The 22,191-nt window shown below is 39.5% G+C and overlaps 1 protein-coding gene across 1 annotated transcript in view; it reads left to right on the top strand.

Annotated features, from left to right (window-relative positions):
- Nucleotides 1-968: 968 nt before the first annotated feature.
- SLC30A8 (solute carrier family 30 member 8) overlaps nt 969-22,191 on the top strand; it is a gene marked incomplete at its 5' end in the record, with an annotated part of 33,264 nt that continues 12,041 nt past the window's right edge. The window contains 4 exons of the mRNA XM_082601272.1: nt 969-1,039; nt 12,668-12,867; nt 18,690-18,836; nt 21,980-22,133. Coding sequence (XP_082457398.1) covers nt 969-1,039; nt 12,668-12,867; nt 18,690-18,836; nt 21,980-22,133 — 572 coding nt within the window. The remainder of the gene's footprint in view (nt 1,040-12,667; nt 12,868-18,689; nt 18,837-21,979; nt 22,134-22,191) is intronic.

The raw sequence follows: 22,191 nt of genomic DNA, 5'->3' as shown, positions 1-22,191 counted from the left end.
GTCCTTGGACTACAGTCCTTTCTCTTATTTGGAAAGGGAAGTTCTTTGTAAGGAAATAAAATTCATAGGAGTGTGGGGGTTGAAGGGCTCTTGGGATCAACTCAGAAGAGCCCATTTCTAAGAGTTGTGATGGGTTTGCCTGGTAGGGGTTCCTTGGGCTGGTCTTTTGTCCTCAGCAGAGGGTACCCTGGCCAGGGAGAACACAGCTCATTCTGGCTCTTTTGTGCTTGAGGGCTGTTATTTATTTAGAAGCTGAGACTGCCCTTCTCCCGTCTGTCAAAAGGGTTTCAAAGCTGCTGCACCAGGAACTGTTTCAGATTAGAGACTTCAGTAACTAATGATCCATGTCCTCTTCACTAGTGAAATCCCCAAATGGTCCTAGGAGAAGAGAAGTAAATCTTGACAGCTGCTTAGAGGGCATTTTTGGAATTAAATCCTAGGAGAAATGCTTTTAGGTTCAGAGACAGACCTCCCCACCCACCGCCAAAAAAAAATTAAACAAAAAAGAAAGTTAAAGAGGAGGGAAAAGATATTAGTGTACAGAAAGGCAGCTGTTTGAGCTCGCCCAGGTGTGCTCTGAAGACCAAACCCCTACAGCAGCAATTAGCGGGTAACCCTTGAGCTCCTCTACCTCCTAGACAGCACAGTGGAGTCAGATGGCGTGGGAAGTGTGCGCACACGTACACACACACGTCATGTGATCCTACCTGCAGGAAGGTAGTTTCTGTGGGTGAGAGAATGAAGCCAGGTAACATTCCAAACAGACTGTAGTTTTAGCAGATCTATCAAGAACATTGACGTGGGAGGCTTGTTATTGTAATCCCGGAAGGCTTTTCATTTTTTCTTTGGAAAGTTGTGTGAATAATCGTAATGCTGTTTGCTTCCAAAACTGGACAGTTAGTTAAAGAGCAGCAGCCGTCGCCACAGTAAGAGCACCACCACCATCAAACTCTTTTATCCTGGCCACCATGGAGTTTCTTGAAAGAACTTATCTTGTGAATGACAAAGCCACCAAGATGTACGCCTTCACACTAGACAGGTAACAGACATCTGATACTGCTTCACAATTCTCTGTGTCTTGAGTATTCACTAAGTCCCTAGATCCTACTGCTTCAGAATTGGAAAGTTTTGCTGTTGCAACTTGGGGGCGTTTTGTAAAATTTGATAAACTGTTGGCCAAGTTATATAATTCTTATCCTGAAAAAGGCAATACTCTGTCTAGTTGATTTGCTTCCTTAAATATCCTGAGTGTACGAAGGACATATTTTATTAGTATATTTTTCATCTGTAGACTTTCTTCTAAAAAACAGACATACACAATCTGATGTGTTTCCCTTTCTTTTTCTCAATTATTCACACTTTTAAGATAGACAGTAAATTTTATTAAATTATATTTAGAAAGAATTAAGGCTTTTCAACTATGTGGCAAATTGTGGTCACACTGATCTTAAGCTAATTGCTATTTTCTTAATTATATAATATCATTATCACATATACTCACCTATAATAAATATAGCTAAGCTTAATGTTCTACATAGCTCTAGTTCTTTTTACTATCTCCCACAGTTCCATGTGCAATATATTCATTCATTTCCCCCTTATTTAACAATAATTGATTGAACATGTGTATATATACTGGAGACTAAAATATTCCTAGTCCTATATCTCTGTCCTCTTGAAAGCCTGAGTCTAATGTGGAATGCATATAAGAAACAGGCAATTACAAAATAGCATGTGTGTTATTCTGGGGGTATACAGTAAGAATTTCTCAAGGGAACCTAGGTCTTTGCTGGACTTTGGGAGTCAGAGAAAGCTGTTCAGAAGTGATAGGCTGAGAACTGAAAAAATAAAAAGGAGTTAGAGTAGGGTTAGGGAAACCCTACATAGGAAGTAGGGTTTAGGAAAGTTTTCCTGACTGAGATAATTTCCTGGTAAAGACAGAGACAAATAAGAACGAGACTTTGGTGCATTTGGGGAATTCAATCCAAGTGGGGAGCAAAGAGAAACAGACTCAGAATACATAGATAAATGAATGAGAATCTGAAATAAATTCATGTTAGAAGCAGAATTTAAGAGAATACTTACCCATTAATAATATGTGTAATGTTTTTGTGTGTTTCATGAAAACAAATTAATATCCCAAAGAGTAGCGGCATTGCGTTTGATAGCATCGAATGTTTAAGCAGCTGCAAAGGGACTTTTTCTTAGGATATCTATAACTTTGCTTAAAAAATATATATGACAAAGAGTCTAGCACATCTATTATCTCACACTGTAAGAATTATTTTTCTAAGAAAATAATATTAGATGTGATTTATTGAGATCATAAATGACAAAGCCTCACATTAGGTCAGGCAGAAATTTTTTTTTTTTTTTTTAATGGCTCACGAGCCCAGCTGCTCCGCGGCATGTGGGATCTTCCCGGACCGGGGCACGAACCCGCGTCCCCTGCATTGGCAGGCAGACTCTCAACCACTGCGCCACCAGGGAAGCCCCAGGCAGAAATTTTGAACCACAAATTGTTAACACTGTGGACACTATTAATAGAGCATCTCTACGTTATTAAAATAGCAGGATTTCCCTTCTGATGAAACTAGACCATTAGCACTCTGTTATGCAAATAAAGCCAACTGTTTATGGTTATAGGGTCTCATTCACCTCATGAATTGGTATGGTTTTCAGGATACAGTGATGATAAAAACTGTCAAACTAATTTTTATTTTTTTTCCAAATAAAAACAATTGAACCTAGATGAGATTATTTATCCTGATTCCTCATTTCACCAGTTAGGAAAGTGAATTCCAGAGAGACTAAATGCCACTTTAAAGGCTGGCTGTCTAATTATGGCAGAGTTGGGGTGTGGACCACGCCTCCTGTTTGTGAATTTTGCTCCCCTCCCCATCTCCTGCACACACACTTTCACCATGTGGCCTCCTGGGTCCTTAATCTCTTTCCTCCTGAGCTCATATGAACCTTGATCCCCTCATTAATTCACTTTTCCTCACCTCTCCCAATCTCCTTTCTCATATATTTTGTTCTATCTCTATTTCAGAGGTAACTTTGTCCCCTGAAGGTCCTTCTCTTTTCTCCTTCCTTCTCTTTTTTTTCTACTTAGCATCAGCTTTCTATTTAAGTTGTTATCATCTGTTAAGAAACTTATCTAGAAGGAATCTGTATTCTCTAATTACACGACAAGAGTGCTTCAGTTATCTATTGTTGTACAAGAAACTACCCCCAAACTGTAGTGGCTTAAACGACGATCGATCACAGTTCTCGCTCCACGTGGAGTTATCGAGGTTTGCTTGTGAGGCTGCGTTCTGCTGGTGTCTGGAATGTGCTAGAAGGTCAAGGGTGGCTGCACTTACCTGTCTGGGGTCTTTGTGTTGGCTCTGATCGGTCTTTGTTCTCCTTCCCATGGCTTCTCTCTCTGTGTGGTGTCTCATTTTATCAGATTAGCTTGGACTTTTTTATATGGCAGTTCAGGGGAGAAAGAGAGCAGCAGTGGAATCTGACAGGTGTTAGACAGCCTAAGACCAGAACTGGCACAGCACCATTTTTACCACATTTGATGGGTTAAAGCAGGTCCCAAGTCTGAGATTCAAGGGGTGGCACAGTGGATTCCATCTCTTGCTGGCAGGTGCATATAAGATGACAGGAATTGTTGGACATCATTTTAGAGACATGTTACCACAGGAAGTAGTAATATTAGGCCCTGTAGGTACTACTGTGTAATCTCTCCCCCACCAATCCCTCCAATTCCCTTTCCAGTGATGTGATTCCCTATGCTTGGGCTCATGGTAGCAAAGAGGTAGTTGTATAAAGTTGACCTACATACTCAATATGGTTTTCTTGGTACTGGAAACAAGCTTTTCTTTTTCCCAAGTGGTATATTAAAGAAGTGCAGGGAATGTGAGGGCAGGACCAGATGGTAGGGACAAAGTACTGGAATCTTCAATGTGAAGCCTTAAAGTGTGTGTGTGTGTGTGTGTTTGGGATGGCAGGACTTCTGGAATGGTGGTGTAAGTAGCTCAACGGACCTCCTTCTCCGGTGAAACATTTTTACCATTTTACTGATAAGAATAATACTAAAAAAACTCCAACAGTTTAGTCTCTGGAAATTGTCTTAAGGGCATACAGCAAACTGAGATTTATTCAAGAAAATCTACTAAATCTCAGTAAAAAGCAAGAGTCTGTGGCATTTGAGCCATGATCTGCCCCACTAACCTCTTTCCCCTCCAAGCTTGTTGTGATGGAAGTTCTACTCTGGTTGGATGTGGCCAAAAGACAGGGATCTCTCTCCTCCCAGCTTCCAGCTGGGGCTACAGTTCACCCCTAGAGTAAAGGGCTGCTGGAATCTCTAATTGCCCCAGCTCCATATTATAGAACCTGTATTCAATGCAGACATGGCCAAGAGGACTGGGGCCCCCTTCCATCACCCAATCCCTACTCATAGTCCAGGAGCAGCAAGCTCCTGAACACCCCTGCCCTGGCTCACACATAGGGTGAGGTTCTTCACCACCCACTTATGGAGCAGAGGTGGCACTCCAGGATAAGTGGGTCACTGTTCCTTCTCTCAGTTTTGGGGCAGTGATGCAGAGGTTCTGCCCATGGGAGAATCAGGCTATAAGAACAGGGTGTTATGCATCTTTCCCTTAGAGGACTGATGATACATCAGCTAAAAGTTTATTTGGAACAGAACATGGGATATTTCAAGCATAAGGGCACTGTCAAAAACAATGAGGATTTTGCTGTTGAGCAATCAAGAGCAGGCTGGTTGTTTCATCAGAGCAATGAGCTAAATGGTAGACCAGTTAGAAGTTTAACAGAAACAGCTAGGGAAAGACACGTAAAAAGAGCCCTCCTGGAGTTGGCACAAGCCACAAAGATTAGCCTCAAATACTATCCCTGTAAGGAGGCTCTTATGGACTGAATGTTTTTGTCATTCCACAATTCATATACTAAAACCCTAGCTCCCATGTGACTATACTGGAAACAGGACCTTTAAGATGATTAAGGTTAAATGAGGTCATAGGGTGAAGTCCTGATAGATAGAACTGATATCTTTATAAAAGAGGAAGAGATACCAGAGAACTCTCTCTTTCTACCATGTGAGAACATAGCAAGAAGATAGCCATCTACAAGCCAGGACCACCAAAACCAGAAACCAAATTTTCCAGCACCTTAATAATGGATTTCTAGCCTCCAGAACTATGAAAAAATAAATTTCTGTTGTTTAAGCTATCCAGTCTGTCGTATTTTACTATAGAAGCTAGAGTAGACTAATACATGGCCCAACTTTAACTGGATAATATTGTAATTTATGCCTCAGGATACTGTTGAAAACATTAGAACAATCAGCAAGTGATTAAGGAGGACAAGAGCTGAGTGTGATACCAACACAGGCAGAGCAGCCAGAAGTTTAACAGTGATAGCATGGAAAAAGACAGTCAAAGCAAACATGATTAAAATGATCACCATCCCTGGGAAAGGGGGTAGGGGGAGGTAAGGATAACTGTGCATATGCCCAAGGCTGCACTCTCTGAGGAATGGCAACAGAGGCTACACAGCAGGGAAGGTCAAAGAATATACTCCAATGAACTAGACAAGCCAATTCTCTAACCAAATAAAAAAGCAAACAAGTAAGCAGCAACAATAACAAGCCCACTGGGGATCAGTATTCAGAACTGCTACAATATATTACCTAAAACATCCAGTTTCCAGAAAAATATGACAACCTATGCAAGGAACAGGAAAGAATAACCTATAAACAGTATAAAGAGCAGGTAATAGAAACTGCCTTTGAAAGGGCCCCCATGTTGAACTTAGCATTCAAAGATTTAAAGCAGCTATTATAAATATGTTCAAAGAATTAAAGAAAATCATGTTTAAAGAATTAAAGAAAGGCATGATGACAGTGTCTCATCACATAGAGAATAACAGTAATAATAGATAGAAATTATAAAAAGGAAGCAAATTCTGAAGTTGAAAAGTACAATAAATGGAACAAAGGGATTCAGCAGTAGATATGAGCTGGCAGAAGAAAGAATCAGTGACTGTGAAGACAGGTCAATAGTTATGCAACATAAAGTACACAGAGAAAAAGGAATGAATACAAATTAACAGAGCCTCAGAGAAATGTGGTACATAGTTAAATGTCCTACCATATACATAATGGGAATACCAGAAAGAGAGGAGGCAGAAAAGGAGCAGAAAAACATTCAAAGGAACACATTTCAAAATTTGGTGAAAATATTAATTTATACATCCATGATAGTCAACAAACTCTAAGAAGCATCAAGGCAAACAGATCTATACTCTGACACACACATCATAGTTAAAATCTTGAAAGCAAAACACACAGAAAAATCTTGAAAGCAGTAAGAGGAAAAAAGACTCATCGTGAGCAAGAGTTTCTCAGTAAGATTAACAGCTGACTTCTATCAGAAACAAAGGAGGCTGGAAGGCAGTGGGATGGCATATTTAAAGTACTGAAAGAAAAAACAAACCCTGCCAATCAATCAACTTTTATCCAACAGAACTATCTTTGTAAAATGAAGGTGAAAAAAAGAAATTCCCAAATGAATAAAAATTGAGGGGCTTCCCTGGTGGCACAGTGGTTGAGAATCTGCCTGCCAATGCAGGGGACACAGGTTCGAGCCCTGGTCTGGGAGGATCCCACATGCCACGGAACAACTGGGCCTGTGAGTCACAACTACTGAGGCTGAGCATCTGGAGCCTGTGCTCCGTAACAGAAGAGGCCGCGATAGTGAGAGGCCCGTGCACCACGATGAAGAGTGGCCCCCGCTCGCTGCAACTAGAGAAAGCCCTCGCACGGAAACAAAGACCCAACACAGCCAAAAATAAATATAAAAATAAATTTTTAAAAAATTGAGAGAACTTTTTGCTAGCAGATTCATTTTACAAGTAATAGTAAAGGAAATTCTTCAGGCTTAAAACAAATGACACCAGCCATGAACTGGAGTCAACACACAAAAAATCAAACAGCATCAGTAAAGGTAATTATGTAGATAACTATAAAAGACAGAATATTTACTCTCCTTTTTTCTCTTAATTGATTTAAAGATAAATCACATAAAATAAAATGCATGTAATCTTTGATGAAATGGAAAACTTCATAGAAAGGTATCAGCTACCAAACTCGAGAGGAAATAGAAATCTGAATAGACAAGTAAAGAGATTGTATTAGCTTCACACAAAGAAAGCCCAGATGTCTCACGATGACTTCTACCAAAGATGTAAAATAGACTTAATATCAATTCTTCCAAAAAATAAAAGAGTGAACATTTTCCAACTTATTCTATGAGTTCAATATTCCACAGTAGAAAAACAATAGAAATGAAAACATAAAATAGAAATGAAAACATACTTCCACAAAACCTTGTATACAAATTTTCAAAGCAGCATTATTCATAACAGATGAAAAAATGTAAACAACCTAAATGTTCATCAGATGTATATCCATACAACTGAGTACTATCTGGAAATAAAAAGCAATAAAGTACTGATGTACTGATATTTGCTATAACATGGATGAACCTTGAAAACACTATACCAAGTGAAAGAAGCCAGTCACAAAATCTAAATAATGTATGATTCCATTTATAGAAAATGTCCAGAATAGGCAAATTTATAAAGACAGAAATGAGATTTGCGATTTCCTGAGGTAGGATTGTGTGTAAGGTGACTGGGGATTTACTGGGTATGGAATTTCTTTTTGGGTTGATGAAAATGTTCTAAATTAGATTGTGGTGATGGTTGTATGACTTTGTAAATATGCTAAAACCCATTAATTGTATACATTCAATGGGTTTGTGGTATATGAATTATATTTTAATAAAGCTGTTTAAAAAAGGGCGGAGGGCTTCCCTGGTGGCGCAGTGGTTGGGAGTCCGCCTGCCAATGCAGGGGACACGGGTTTGTGCCCCGGTCCGGGAAGATCCCACATGCCGCAGAGCAACTGGGCCTGTAAGCCATGGCCGCTGAGCCTTCGCATCTGGAGCCTGTGCTCCGCAATGGTAGAGGCCACAACAGTGAGAGGCCTGCGTACCACAAAAAAAAAAAAAGGGGGGGGGGTGGAACATTGGATAGTGGGTCTGGGACAAGAAATTACACCTGTTAGGTGAACATTTCTATTCCCCACTCCCTCATGACATTTAATCAAATAAACGGTCTCCATATTTTGCTCACTATACTCTAGCCTTCCAAGCAACAACCAAAATGATCATTTTAGAAATGTGAACCACATAATGTTGCTTCCCTAGTCAAAACTTTCCTACTTCCTCCTTTTACATTTTGAAGAAAATGAAACCCTTTACAATGGCCCACAGAGTTCTGCATGATCTGACTTCTGCCTACTTCTTTGACTTCATCCAATTTCACTCTCTCTTCATGCTACAGTGGCCACTATGTAGTTTCCTTTCTGTTCAAGACAAGCTTCTGAACAAGACAAGTTCTTTCTTGCCTTTGGGCTTTTGCACCAGCGATGCCCTCTGCTTGTGATGTTCCTCCTTCCTGTGGGTCTGCTCCTGGTTATCTTTTAAGTTACCGTTGAGATATCACCTACAGAGGTGCCTTCCCCTACCACTCTATTTCAGGTAGACTCACCTTTCCTCTCCCAGCCACTGTCCATGATACTACACAGCCTCTGTTACTATCAGCTGGCTCGCTGTGTTCCCCTCTGCTAGGATATAAGCTTCTTAGGTCAAGAACTTTGCTTGTCTCAAAGGCATGGTATCATTAGCACCTCTGATGGTGCAGGCATACAACACATTTGTTGAATGAATGAATACATGAAGCGTTGGAAATGCATGGCGGGACCTAAGATTTTATCTCCTCTCCCAACAGGAGGAGTGATTTAAGGCTCTTGGGAAAGGTAATGTGAAAGTACAAAAACAAAGTGATTTTATATAGTCAACATGTGAAGTAAGAGTGTGAAAACTATTACCAGCTCCACTTAAGAGATATAGAACCAAAGGGGTTTGACTTCTACCAACAGACAAAAATAAGATACAAAATTTAAAAAAAAATGCTTCTCCAAGATCACAAAATAAAGCTCCATTTTCTAATTCTTATTTTAAGAGATGAACTCTAAGTTCTAGGCTATTGACATCAACTTTTGTAATATTTCCCTATTTTTCTTCTCTGTTTCTTCCCGTTTTTTCTTTTTGATGCTACAGTAAGTTTCTTTGCTCAGTCGTATTGTTCCTACTCTTCGAAGTGTCAGCCATATTTGAATGTGTGGTGACCTCTGGTGATTTATTCTTTGAAAGTAAATTCACATTTCATATTTTGATGCATTCTAGCATTTGCTTTTTAGAACCTTCGTTTTAAAATTCTTCTTAGAATTTGCATCACTTTTCAGATCAAGAGCCTGTACTGCATCTAGAGACACTTAGACCACTTTGCTCTTATGAGATGATGAGGAATATATTTTAACTTCAGTTTTTTAACTTCTTTTGGAATCACAGACTCTTTGGGGAGCCCAGCAAAGATGGTGGACTCCCATCTCCCCTCATAAAACACATACATACACACATGTGAACACACTGTATCCAATTTCAGTCCTGTTTTGAATTTCTGGCTTAGTGCTTCAAGGAACAATCTCAGCTCAAAATGTATCCAAACTGGTTAATCTTAGGTCTAGGACAAGGTAGCAGCATTTAAAAGTAAAAATTGGCCAGGTTTCTTGCACTTTTCCTCTTGTGGCATTGCTCACAGGCTGTTCCCCTGGTGGAATTCCTGCCTTGGTCTGCCTTCTAAACTGTTCCAGGATAAGTTCTCTCTCAGTCACTCACCACCTGGTTTTCTCTGCCCACAAGATTCATGAAAAATAGAAAATAAAGTAAAGCTTCATATGGCCAGCGTGGTCATATGAACAATGCCAGAATATTTGGTGACCCTGTTCTGCTCATACTGTCTTCTCAGCATAAGGAAAAAGGAAAGCTCCACCATGTTTTCTTATTAGTTCTCTGGCTCCTCTGCGTCGATGACCATTGGTGACTAACACGACTACCTTATATGGTTGTTTATTATCAGGGTATGTATCACATTACAAAGGTGAAAATTTATAGGTATGAGTACTCTATGTGCCTCTTAACAAATAGTTCTTATTCCAATACGAAGATTACTTAGAATTGCTCAAAATCCTGGGTGCTATTAACATCATCAGCAAAAACATTCTGAAGCCAATTTGGCAATATACATCAAAATCCTTAAAAATGCAGATACTCTATTTTTTAAAATAAATCTATTTATTTATTTTTGGCTGCGTTGGGTCTTCATTGCTGCACGAGGCCTTTCTCTAGTCATGGCGAGCAGGGACTACTTCTTTGTTGTGGTGCGTGGGCTTCTCACTGCAGTGGCTTCTCTTGTTGCAGAGCACAGGCTCTAGGTGCTTGGGCTTCAGTAGTTGCGGCACACCGGCTCAGTAGTTGTGGCTCACGGGCTTAGTTGCTCCGCGGCATGTGGGATCTTCCCGGACCAGGGCTCATGCAGGGCCCATGTCCCCTGCATTGGCAGGCAGATTCTTAACCACTGCGCCACCAGGGAAGCCCAAAATGTAGATACTCTTTAGCCAAGTAATTCCCCTTTCAGGATTGCATTTTAAGGAGATAATAATATATTTAGCAAAGGATAACTATAAGGATATGAATCACAGTGGTGCCAAATAATTAGAAAAGAGTCAATTGTTCAATGATAGAAAATAGTTACTTATGTTGTGACATATCTATACTAAATATAATGCTCTCTGTATGTTAAACTAATAATATAGAATATTTAATAAGTTGAGAAAATGTTAACAATATATACAGCTAAAAATTAGGTTCCAAAGCTGTATCTTTGGTGGAATCCTACTGTGACACTGCCATTTAATCCACAATCTATTCCAGCCCATCCCCACTGAGTTGCAGTCATGTGATTTGGGTAGCATTTACCCCCCTCTCAGCTCCAGGAGTCAGCGTTGTTGGGCTTAGCCAATCTTCTGGCTGTAACAAGGTCTAAGCCAATTAGCACATCCATAGTCCTCTGGCTACAGAGGCTGGCCAAATCAGCATGCAACTCAGGACTCCTGTTTTGCAGTTGGGAGAATGAACACTCTTTCTCGCTGTATAAGAAAAAACAAGTACACAGTCCTGATTAACTTGGGCAACTATTCCACTACATGAGGAAAACCAGCCTGAGGCTGAAGAGCAGTTGAGAACTGCAGAATAATGGATCTGGAGCTTTGATAAATCAGGCTGAAGCCTAATACTTCTAGATGTTTTCAGGTGCAGAACCAATAATTCCCATTTGTTAATTTATCTAGCATGAGCTTTGTTTTCTGTACTTGCTATCAAAAAATCCTAATTAATATGGACTCTAAGTAAAAACAGTATTTATTTATTACAAAGCTAAACAAAAAACTATCAATAGTAGTTGTCTCTTGGTGGTAATTTATTACTGATTTTTTTCCCTCTGCTTTGTGCCTTTCTGTAATTCTATAGGTTTTCTATAATGAATACGTATGTTATTTTATTCAGGAAACCCCCCCAAATATAAGGATAATTAGAATTGTAATAATAATCATCATTTAAGCCAAAACCATCAGATCTTTTTGTGGATGGTGATAAGACAAAGTAACTCTTCAAGTGGAGGAAAATAATTTATTCCCATTTTTATACCTTTCAGAGTCATGAATGTAAAGTTCTTATTCCTAAGAATCTTATTAATGTCTTCTAATAAGTTTATTAAAAAATACAAATCTAATTAGTTCAAGATCATGGCATCAGTAAAAATTGGTTTTAGGTGTACTGATGTTCAGGTAGAGAGGCAGTGTGGGCATAGTGGAAAAAACACTAGGCTTGGAGTCCCAGCTCTCCCATTTCCTGGCTATTTGACCTCAGGCAATTACTTAACCTCTCTGAATCTTAATTACTTCAGGTGGGTTGGCCTAAATGTTATCTACAATCTTTGCATTTGTGAAATTCTGTATTTCTATAAATGGCTCTATATTTCTATAAATGCTTTATATTTGAATAGAATTGATAGGCACTGCCTGCTTTGGGAAGTATAAGTAGGTTTAACTCTCATTACAACTTTGATAGATTGGTAGAGATTTCTGCAAAGCTGTGTTAAGAAGGTTTCTGAGGGTTCATATGGAGTCAGCAGGAAAAAGTGCTATGATCTATTAACACTGTTGCTGTGCAGAAGAAAGGGAGAGTGTTGCCATGCAATAGTGAGTGTCTGAATCACCAGGCTGGCTCATACGCACATTACTTGTTAATAATAATAACCTCATTACTGCTCCTTTAAAAATTTATAGCAGTGTCCAAAATGTTTTCAAAGTGAAGTGACTGTGAAGGAAAGGCACCAAAATGTATCTGCTTCCTTTCTCCTTTTCCTTTACTTTCTTTTAATCACTGGTAGCATAGACTGAATAAGAGCTTGCCTAAATAAAAGCAAAACTCTTTTTGTAGTTGAGATTTCAGAAGGAAATTTCTCGCTTGGTTCCTTACATTTGATATTTCTTGTAGAAGGAGCCATGAATTATAAGTTGCTAGCTAGTCAGCAAATGTCCTCATAGCAGTCCTGATAATGGGTAGGGCTGTCAGTGAGAGGTTTATTTGCAACCATGTTCACTTCTTGCTTCTGTTAAACTCATCCTCAGCATGGAACTCCAGCAGAAACCCTTGAATAAAGATCAACGTCCTGGAGAGAAGCCAGAGGAGCCAGAGTCAGGAGCCATGTATCACTGCCACAGCAACTCCAAGGCCACAGAGAACAGGGCAAAGGAGCAAGCCTATGCCAAGTGGAAACTCTGTGCTGCTTCAGGAACATGCTTAGTTTTCATGATTGCAGAAGTCATTGGTGAGTATTTCTTAAGACTTCTCTGATTAAACAAGCAAACAAACAAAACCCTGCATCATTACAGGAGAGTTGCCTAAGTTCTTTAAAAAAAAGACTGAATATTTTCTGTAAATATAAAGTAACAATATGCTCATTTTAGATAAGTTGGAAGGCAGAAGGAAACAAAATAAAATTAATTACAATCCTACTTTTGAGTGATAATCTTCAGTAACATTATGGAGTAATTTTCTACAGTATATTTTCTATTCATAGCTCACAATTTTTTTTTTACATAACTGAGAGCACACAATGCTTTTGGCCATGCCATCAAATACTCTTCAAAAACATTTCTATGCCTGAACAATATTCTATAATATGCTCTACTGTGATTTACATAACCATCTCTCTATTGTTAGAAATTTAGGAAGTTTTTTCCTGCTTATGGACAATGCTGCAATGAAAAATCTGGAATAAAACTCTGCTTGCTTTTCTGGATAATTCCTTCAAAGAGATTCCTAAAAGTGGAAATAACTAGTTGAAGGACATGAATAGTTTTATTATTTCTTTATGCACATTGCCAAACTGATATCCAGAAAGCTTGAAACAATTCCTATGTCTGCCAGCTCTACATGAGAATGATTCTCTCTCCAAATCTTTCCCAGAACTTATTTTAATCTTTCAAAAATCTTTGCTAATGTATAGATGAATATGCTTTATTTTAATATGCATTCCTTTGTTACTATTAATATTATTTGCATGTTTATTAACGATCTGTATTTCCCTCTGTTAATGCATTTCCTATTTGCCTCTTAATATCTGTGGCTCACTTATTTTTTCAGATAATTTGTAATTCTTTATATTGATCTCTGGGAGCTCTTTATATAGTTATTAAACTTTTGTTATATCTGTTATAAGTACTATTGTAGTTTGTTGTTTACTTTTTAGTTTTTAATTTTTGGTTTGACTTAGAGAAGTTTCAAATTTTATAGAGGTAATTGTATCAAACATTTCATTTTGAGCTGATTTCTTTTACTCTTTCACAATTTTAGTGCTTAGTAAGCCTTTCCTATCTACTGAGAAGATAAATATCATTTTGTTGTAGTTCAATTTTTTGCATTTAATTTTAAATCAATGTGAAATTATCTATGCTCTTAGCATTGAAATTCTCTTTCTAAAGAGCTAACAAAGATTTACACATCATTTATGGAATAATTCATTATTTCTTCCATTGATTTTTCTCCATATTACTTTTATCATTTATCAATTTGTGTGTGTGTGTGTGGTACGCAGGCCTCTCACTGTTGTGGCCTCTCCCGTTTTGGAGCACAGGCTCCGGACGCGCAGGCTTAGCGGCCATGGCTCACGGGCCCAGCCGTTCTGCGGCATGTGGGATCCTCCCGGACCGGGGCACGAACCCGCGTCCCCTGCATGGGCAGGCAGACTTTCAACCACTGCGCCACCAGGGAAGCCCACTTTTATAGCTTTTGAAAACTGGAAGAGAGCTTAGACCCAATCCAGTCCAAGATGTATCCAGAGTTGGTAAATAACCTTCCAGTTAACATTAAAAAAAAAATTGATACCACAGAATTTCTAGAGCCAGTGTGAGTCTTTTGAATGAATGACTTAATAGCTTGATAGAGCTGCAAAGAATTTACTTTTAGCAGCTCCAATCTGGAAAACTCCCTCTGGAAATCCATTGATATCTATACTAGAGGGGCATTCTTTTTTATTATTGAAAGTCACGAGACTATGGACAATTTTCAGTTGCTCACGTAAGAGATCAACAAAACGGAAAATCTAAAAAACATAATCTATTTGAAACATGATTTGAAAAGCTGATGTTCTGGACATTCATAGCCTTCCAAATAAAGTACTGGCACAACCCCATGCAAACACAGGTCAGCAGGATGTATAAACTGGCTTGTTTTCTGCACAATTTTCTTCTCTTGCTTTTCCCGGAAATCATGTGGATGCTGAGAATAGACGCATATTCTCCCCAGCTGATATCTAATTAATATTCTGAAACGAGATGGCCTCCCATTCACAAAACTCAGTTTTCTCCTTGTACGTTTCCTTATGACCTGTCAGTTTGTTTCTAAAATTTTTAGAGGGGAAATGGGAAGCTATTCACTTGGAGTGAGCAAATCAATCTCCTCCTTTCCTTCTCATTCCTAATAATTAGTCTATGAGTTCAAATCTGGCTTTAGGGTCAGAAGAAAGTGATGTTGTCAGTAAAGGAATTAAGTGGATACTGACAGAAAATCATTTGGAATTTGAGCTGTATTGATGTTGAGCTAATTTTCCTAAAACATTGCTCTCATCATGTTAATTCTGTTTTCAAAATTCTTCAGTGGCTCACCTTTGCCATTTCAGTCCTTCACAACCTTTTCCCCATCACGTCAAGCATAGGAAATTTTACTGAGCACAGCAGCAAACTGACAAGTATTCTTGTAGCAGAAAGAGGCTGGTTCAGGGGCCCTCTCTGTGGTAGGCCCTACTCAGCTGCACCAAGTGAAGAGAGATCAACATATTGGAAAACTCTGGTATCCTGCACAAAATGAAAAATTCTTACTTTGGCTTTCAAGTTATTCCACCATTTGCCTGCCAAACTGACTATCAATCTTTTTTTTTTTTTGCGGTACGCGGGCCTCTCACTGTTGTGGCCTCTCCCGTTGCGGAGCACAGGCTCCGGATGCGTAGGCTCAGCGGCCATAGCTCATGGGCCCAGCCGCTCCGTGGCATGTGGGATCTTCCTGGACCGGGGCACGAACCCGTGTCCCCTGCATCGGCAGGCAGACTCTCAACCTCTGCGCCACCAGGGAAGCCCCAATCTTTTTCTTTTACTACTTTCCTGTATGACTCTTCTTCTGTTTCAGCTACTTATTCATTCTATGCAAAATAATCATTGCACTTTAAGGTGTCTGTAACTTTTGCTTATGCCTTTTGATCTACATGGAAAACCCTCTCATTCTCCATGGTCATCAAAACCCTAACCATCATTCAAGACCCCAACCCACAACTCACCTCCTTCCTAAAACCATTTTTGACCATATCAGAGAAAGCAGGTAGTATTCTCAGATGACTTTTGGGAATTTGGGAGGTCCTCCTGCAGGATATGGGATCTGAGCAAAGCCTTGAAGGATGAGTAGGAATGGACAGGTGACTAAGAGGGAGATGAGAAGGGCCTTTCAGATGGAGGAGCTTGAATGCAGTCCAGGAGTTAGAACATATCAGCCTTACCTGGAAAGATTTTTGAGTTCTTAGGTCAGCAATAGGACAAGAAATCTGTATTCTTAGAAGGAAAAGCCTAAATACAGATCTGAACATGTCACAACCTTGCCTCAAAATCACAAAAAGATCCCTTTGTCCCACAGGATGACATTCAAATCCTTTAGCATTACGTGTGACACCGTACACAAGGGTCCCCAAGCCACCTTTCCAGTCTCATTTTCCGTTATTTCTCCAACACACCACACCTCCAACTTTTCCACAAAGGTGCCCTGTTCTTTCACTTCTCTCTGTTTTTGTTCTTGCTCTTATCTCTTTCTGAAAAACGCTTCCTTTCTAGCTAATTCTTACCCTTCCCTCCTGTGCAAAGTTCTTCAGGGCTCCCAGTGAGAGTGGCTTTCTGATCCCCTAGCCCATGATGCCTGTTTTCTATACAGTGAGTGTTAGACAATGGGATCATTGAAGAGAGGAACTGTGCTTTGTTTAACTTTGTTTATTTTTGTATACCCTATCCCTGTGATGTGCACAGTAAGGTCTCAATACATCCTGGCTGGATGATTGAATTAACTGTCGCTAATACCCCATGCTTTCAGAAGCAAATGCAAATTCAGTCACAGACTACCTCTTACAAACAGTTTACTCCATAGGATTCAGCATGATTCCCCACAGTGTTTTGGATTGTTCTTATAAGCAGCATGAATGCTTCTCAGTTCCCGGGTCTCCATATAAACATTCTTCTTCCAAAGCAAGCCCTTCTTTCCCAGTTACCTCCTGACTCAGCTGAGCCTGTTGAAGAACCCCTGTAAGATTTCATTTCCTTGACTTAAGCTACAATTTTAGCCCAGCATACCATCATCCATCACCATCATTCACTGCTAAGATTGCGGCATGCTGCTTATCTGCATGCAGTCATTCCCTGGGCAAGAAATAATGCATTATTAACACAGCTTTATTATCAGGCCCAAGTTTGGCAGACAGAGCAACATTAGAGGATAATTGGAAGGACAGCTGATTTGTTAGCAAAATGTTGCTTTTTGGCTAATGAATCATTCTGATTTTTGCCCTGACAGCTCAGTAACAAGCTTGAACACTACTTTGCTTCAGGCCATTGAACTTTGACAAACCAGATATTAACTATAGCTGGAGCCAGCGATCTATGGGGCTTATTGCAATTATGAACCTTATATGCAATTTTTAAAAATCATTAGTTGAGACAAGGTGAGTCTGATGATGGAGGGGCTGATGACTGACAGTCTCCGTCGCTTTGCTGCACACAAGGCAATAAACAGCTTCTGGGAGGACTAATCAGTCAGTGGAAGCTCTTTGCTGGGAAGATCTAGTAACAACAATAAAGGTTATTGCACTCAAACAACAAGCCCTGTTTGGGAAGGAAAAGACAAGCTTGTCCTTTTGGCTTCTATTTTAGAGGCTGGAGGTCTTTTCACAAAGGAGAACTAGACAGAAGTACAGGGAACACACCAGATGGAGAGAAAAACAAGGCAGGTGTCCTATGGCTTGGGTTCTCTTCCTGTGCTTTATTGGACTGTTGGTGCATTCAAGATTATCATACTAAGTGAAGTAGGTCAGACAGAGAAAGACAAATATCATATGATATCGCTTATATGTGGAATCTAAAAAAAATGATACAAATGAACTTATTTACTAAACAGAAACAGATTCACAGACGTAGAAAATAAATTTATGGTTACCAAAGGGAAACAGGGTGGGATAAATTAGGAGTATGGGGTTAACATATACACACTACTATATATAACATATACACCCTACTATATATAACGTATACACCCTACTATATATAACATATACACACTACTATATATAAAATAGATAATTAACCAGGGCCTACTGTATAACACAGGGAATGCTACTCAGTATTCTGCAATAACCTATATGGAAAAATAATCTGAAAAAGAATAGATACATGTATATGTACAACTAAATCACTCAGCTGTACACCTGAAGCTAATGCAACATTGTAACTCAACCATACTCCAATATAAAATAGAGATTTTTAAAAAAGAATCTCATTGGAAGGTACCTGCCCTTTCTTCTTACTCCTTCCCACTATTCATAACAGCAATCTCAAAACCAGGTGGATAACATAAATTAGCAGAGCAGAAGGAAGTGGTAAAGACTATGGTAAAATTACAAGTCAAATAACAGCACATCAGTGGGCCAGATTGTGTCATTTGGTTTACAGACCAAAGTCCAGGTCCTCAGTCTGGAGACCCTTTCAATCTGGCCTGCACCTCTCCAGCCTCCTCTTTTTATATTTCTTTTGAATCCTCATGCCCCAGTCTAACTGGGATGTTCTTCAAATGTTCCCCACATTTTCTTATCTCTGTACCTTAGCTCTCCCAGGAATGGCCTCTCTTGTGCAATTCACTTCTACATGTTCAAAGCCTAACCACTCTCTGGATGTTGGTTTCTTTACTTGTCAAATTGGGGAAACGAGGTGGATTAAATCAAAGTTAAGACCCTTTCTCGTCTTCAGTTATGTGAGTCTGTGGCATTTTCACCAACTGCGGTTAGTATGTATACAATCTAGTTGCACGCTGGGGCCCTAACCCCATATCCTATTCTGCATCCCCTAGGTGGATACATTGCTGGGAGTCTTGCTGTCATCACAGACGCGGCCCATCTCTTAACTGACCTGACCAGTTTCCTGCTCAGTCTCTTCTCCTTGTGGTTGTCATCGAAACCCCCCTCCAAGCGGCTAACATTTGGATGGCACCGAGCAGGTACAGTTCATCAACTGAGCATTGACACAGAGTAATGCTGCAGAGTCAAACCGAGGATAAAAATGGAAGCGACCATGCAAAGCCTTGTTTGAAAATCCCTTAGAGGCACATCTCTGGTTCACAGAGTGAAAGAGATGTGTACGTGGTAATGTGTGTTCTCAATGCTAATTCTGCTAACAGCCAGATCAATGGTGCTACCTCTACTCCAATGGGACAACAGGAACACATACATCACTTTAGAAACCACCCCAGTCCAAGAATCTCAGTGTGTGGTAACAGCCATGATACTGTTCATTAAATGACTCGGCATCTGGGAGAGAGGGTGGGTGAAGCTTCTACCATTTTTGCAAAGTAAAGCACAGAGAGCCCAAAAGAGTTGGAGAGATTGAAGAACTTCTTATAGGGGGGTTGGGAATAGAATATGGACTTTCCTGCTCACACAGCATTTAACCATTCAGTGAATGGCTCAGCTGGATATCTTGTTCAATCAGCCATCAACAACAACAAGAAAAGGAGAAGGAAGAGAAAGAAGAGGAAATGAAAACTTATTTTTCCTCTTTCCTAGATCTGGTTCTCTGATGAGTGATGGCTTGCTCTTGTCTAGGAATAGGCCCAGGTATGATGAGGGTTTACTACCTGGGAAGCTTTTACTTTGGCTCATTTTTACAATCCACCCCTCTCTCCAACACATACTGTCACTCCACTTCTCCTCCTCTGTATTATTCCTTATAGCAGCTGGAGGAGCTACTGGCTGAATGTACAAATCATGTGTACAAAGAGTTACAATTCCCTATTTTCACACCAGTTGAGAAAATCATTGTGGAGGAGATCTGAGGGCAGAGCTTTGGGCAACATGCTAATACGGCCAGCCTTCACTGAAAGGTGCCAACAGACAGAGACCACAGCTTGTAGGCTGACAATTGTGGATTGTGGTTTTTCAAGTTTAGAATGATAGGAAGTTCTAATTTCATGTCAAACAACTTATCAACACAGGTGTTTTGGATTGCCTTTCCTTTAATACTGAGTGAGTGAGTGAGTGAGTGAGTGAGTGAGTGAGAGAGAGAGAGAGCGAGGTGAGGCAATAAACATCAATAAAAAGGCTTGGCGACAATGTGATTTAAGGTGCTTTTCAGTCCCTGAATAGGGCTACACTTGGAAAACATGTACCTTTGGCTGAGCACCCATCATTTATCTGCATAAATTTTTACATGTATTTTACCCTTTCTGATACCATTGGTCAAAGCTGCTTTGTAAACACAGGGAAGACTCAGAATTTAGATTGCTGCTTGAACTCTCTCATCCTGGTGATGGAAGTCCATGAGCATTGACACTGTAGAAGACCAGGGCTGTTCAATAGGGCTTTCTGCTTCAAGGGAAATGTTGTATAATAGATCATACAATGTGGTCATGGAGCACTTTAGATGTGGCTAGTTCTACTGGAGAACTGGATTTTTAATTTTACTTATTTTAAATTTAAATAGCCACATGTGATTGATGGCTACCATATTAGGCAACACCTCCATAGACATATAGGTGAAAATCAACTAGCACAAATCAACTAGCACGTTTGTTTACATCAAACATGTAAATTCATGGATAACTTTGTTTAGGAAGAAGCTAAGTACAGAAAGTGAGTTTATGTAAAGATAATGGTAATACATGCACCCCAGTGTTCATAGCAACATTATTTACAATTTCCAAGATATGGAAGTAACCTAACTGCCCACCAACAGCTGAGGGGATAAAGATGTAGTATATATATACATATATATACATACGTATACATACACATACAATGGAATCCTACTCAGCCATAACAAGAATGAAATTTTGCCATTTGCAACAACATGGATGGACTTGGAGGGCATTATGCTAAGTGAAATAAGTCAGAAAGAGAAAGACAAATACTATGTGATATCACTTATATATGGAATCTAAAAATTACAACAAACTAGTAAATATAACAAAATAGAAGCAGACTCACAGATGTAGAGAACAAACTAGTGGTTACCAGTGGGGAGAGGGAAGCGGGGAGGGGCATGATAGGGATAGGGGATTAAGAGCTACAAGCTATTATATATAAAATAAATAAGCTACAAGGATATATTGTACAACACAGGGAATCTAGCCAATATTTTATAATAACTATAAATGGAATATAACCTTTAAAAATTTTGAATCACTATCTCATACACCTGAAATTTATATAACATTGTACATCAACCACACCTCAATAAAAAAAAAAATAGAGTGTTAAGTGGCCAATGAGACAGGGGGCATGTGAATATGGTAAAAATCATGAAAGTGTATGTAAATGACTGAAGTCTGAGAAATAATATGTTACATTGCTCTGCTTTAAAAGGGGGAAGGTTGGAATTATGAAATGTGCCTGACCACTGACTCACAGAATGTTTCTAGAGCCTTGTAGGCTTTTAGAACCTATTTACAAGGTTGAGTGAAAGTTCAAGGTGAGGTGTAAGGAACTTCTAAGTGAGCAAACATACTTCACTTACAGGGAAGCTTGAACACTATGTTATTTTAAATGTTCATGTAAATGTCTCTACTCTGACACTTCTTTTCCTTACCCTTGCTTGTAAAATGCAGTTAGAGTGTTGATATACCTTGGAGTTTGTCTCTGTGTTTACAATATGTTGGGTTGGCATATGAAACTCATTTTCATTAAGTCTCTGAAGGCTTTCCTTTTTACTATTTTACAGTGCTGGCAAGTTGTAAATGTTTTATGGCAAAATTAAGGGTTTCTAAACACATTTTACTCTTTGTGTCCCAATATTTCATCTCCTAATAAGTTTCGATCATTTTAGCACCTGTTTAAATTAAAATCCCTCAGGAAAACAGCAAGGGCAGGCAGCCATTAATATGCTTTAAAAATTCACTGAAAATTACTTAGTAATATGGAGCATAATGAACTCAGACACTGGTGTTTTATGAATACAACATTAAAGTGTCTTATCTTAGTGCTAAAATCCATCCACACTTTTGCTCTGCAAATCACCGAGTGAGCTAGTGTGAAGCCTCTCTTTTTTTGGGGGGGGGATGGAGCATTAAAATCTTATTACTCTTGGGGAGGTTAAGGTGATTCACAGATTCTTTGTGTATGCGTGTCTGTGTGCTTGAATCCCTAGAGATCCTTGGTGCCCTGCTGTCCGTCCTATGTATCTGGGTGGTGACTGGTGTGTTGGTGTACCTAGCGTGTGAACGCCTGCTGTACTCCAATTACCAGATCCAGGCGACCGTGATGATCATTGTTGCGAGCTGTGCGGTGGCGGCGAACATTATGTAAGTCACCCCACACACTGCCCATGAAGCTTGTCTGGACATAGATTTGTGGGTTTGT

This window comes from Mesoplodon mirus, assembly GCF_964341445.2.
Source record: "Mesoplodon mirus genome assembly, chromosome: 16".
Classification (NCBI taxonomy): domain Eukaryota; kingdom Metazoa; phylum Chordata; class Mammalia; order Artiodactyla; family Ziphiidae; genus Mesoplodon; species Mesoplodon mirus.
Note: the sequence above shows the minus strand (reverse complement) of the source record. Positions and strands in the feature narration are given on the sequence as shown.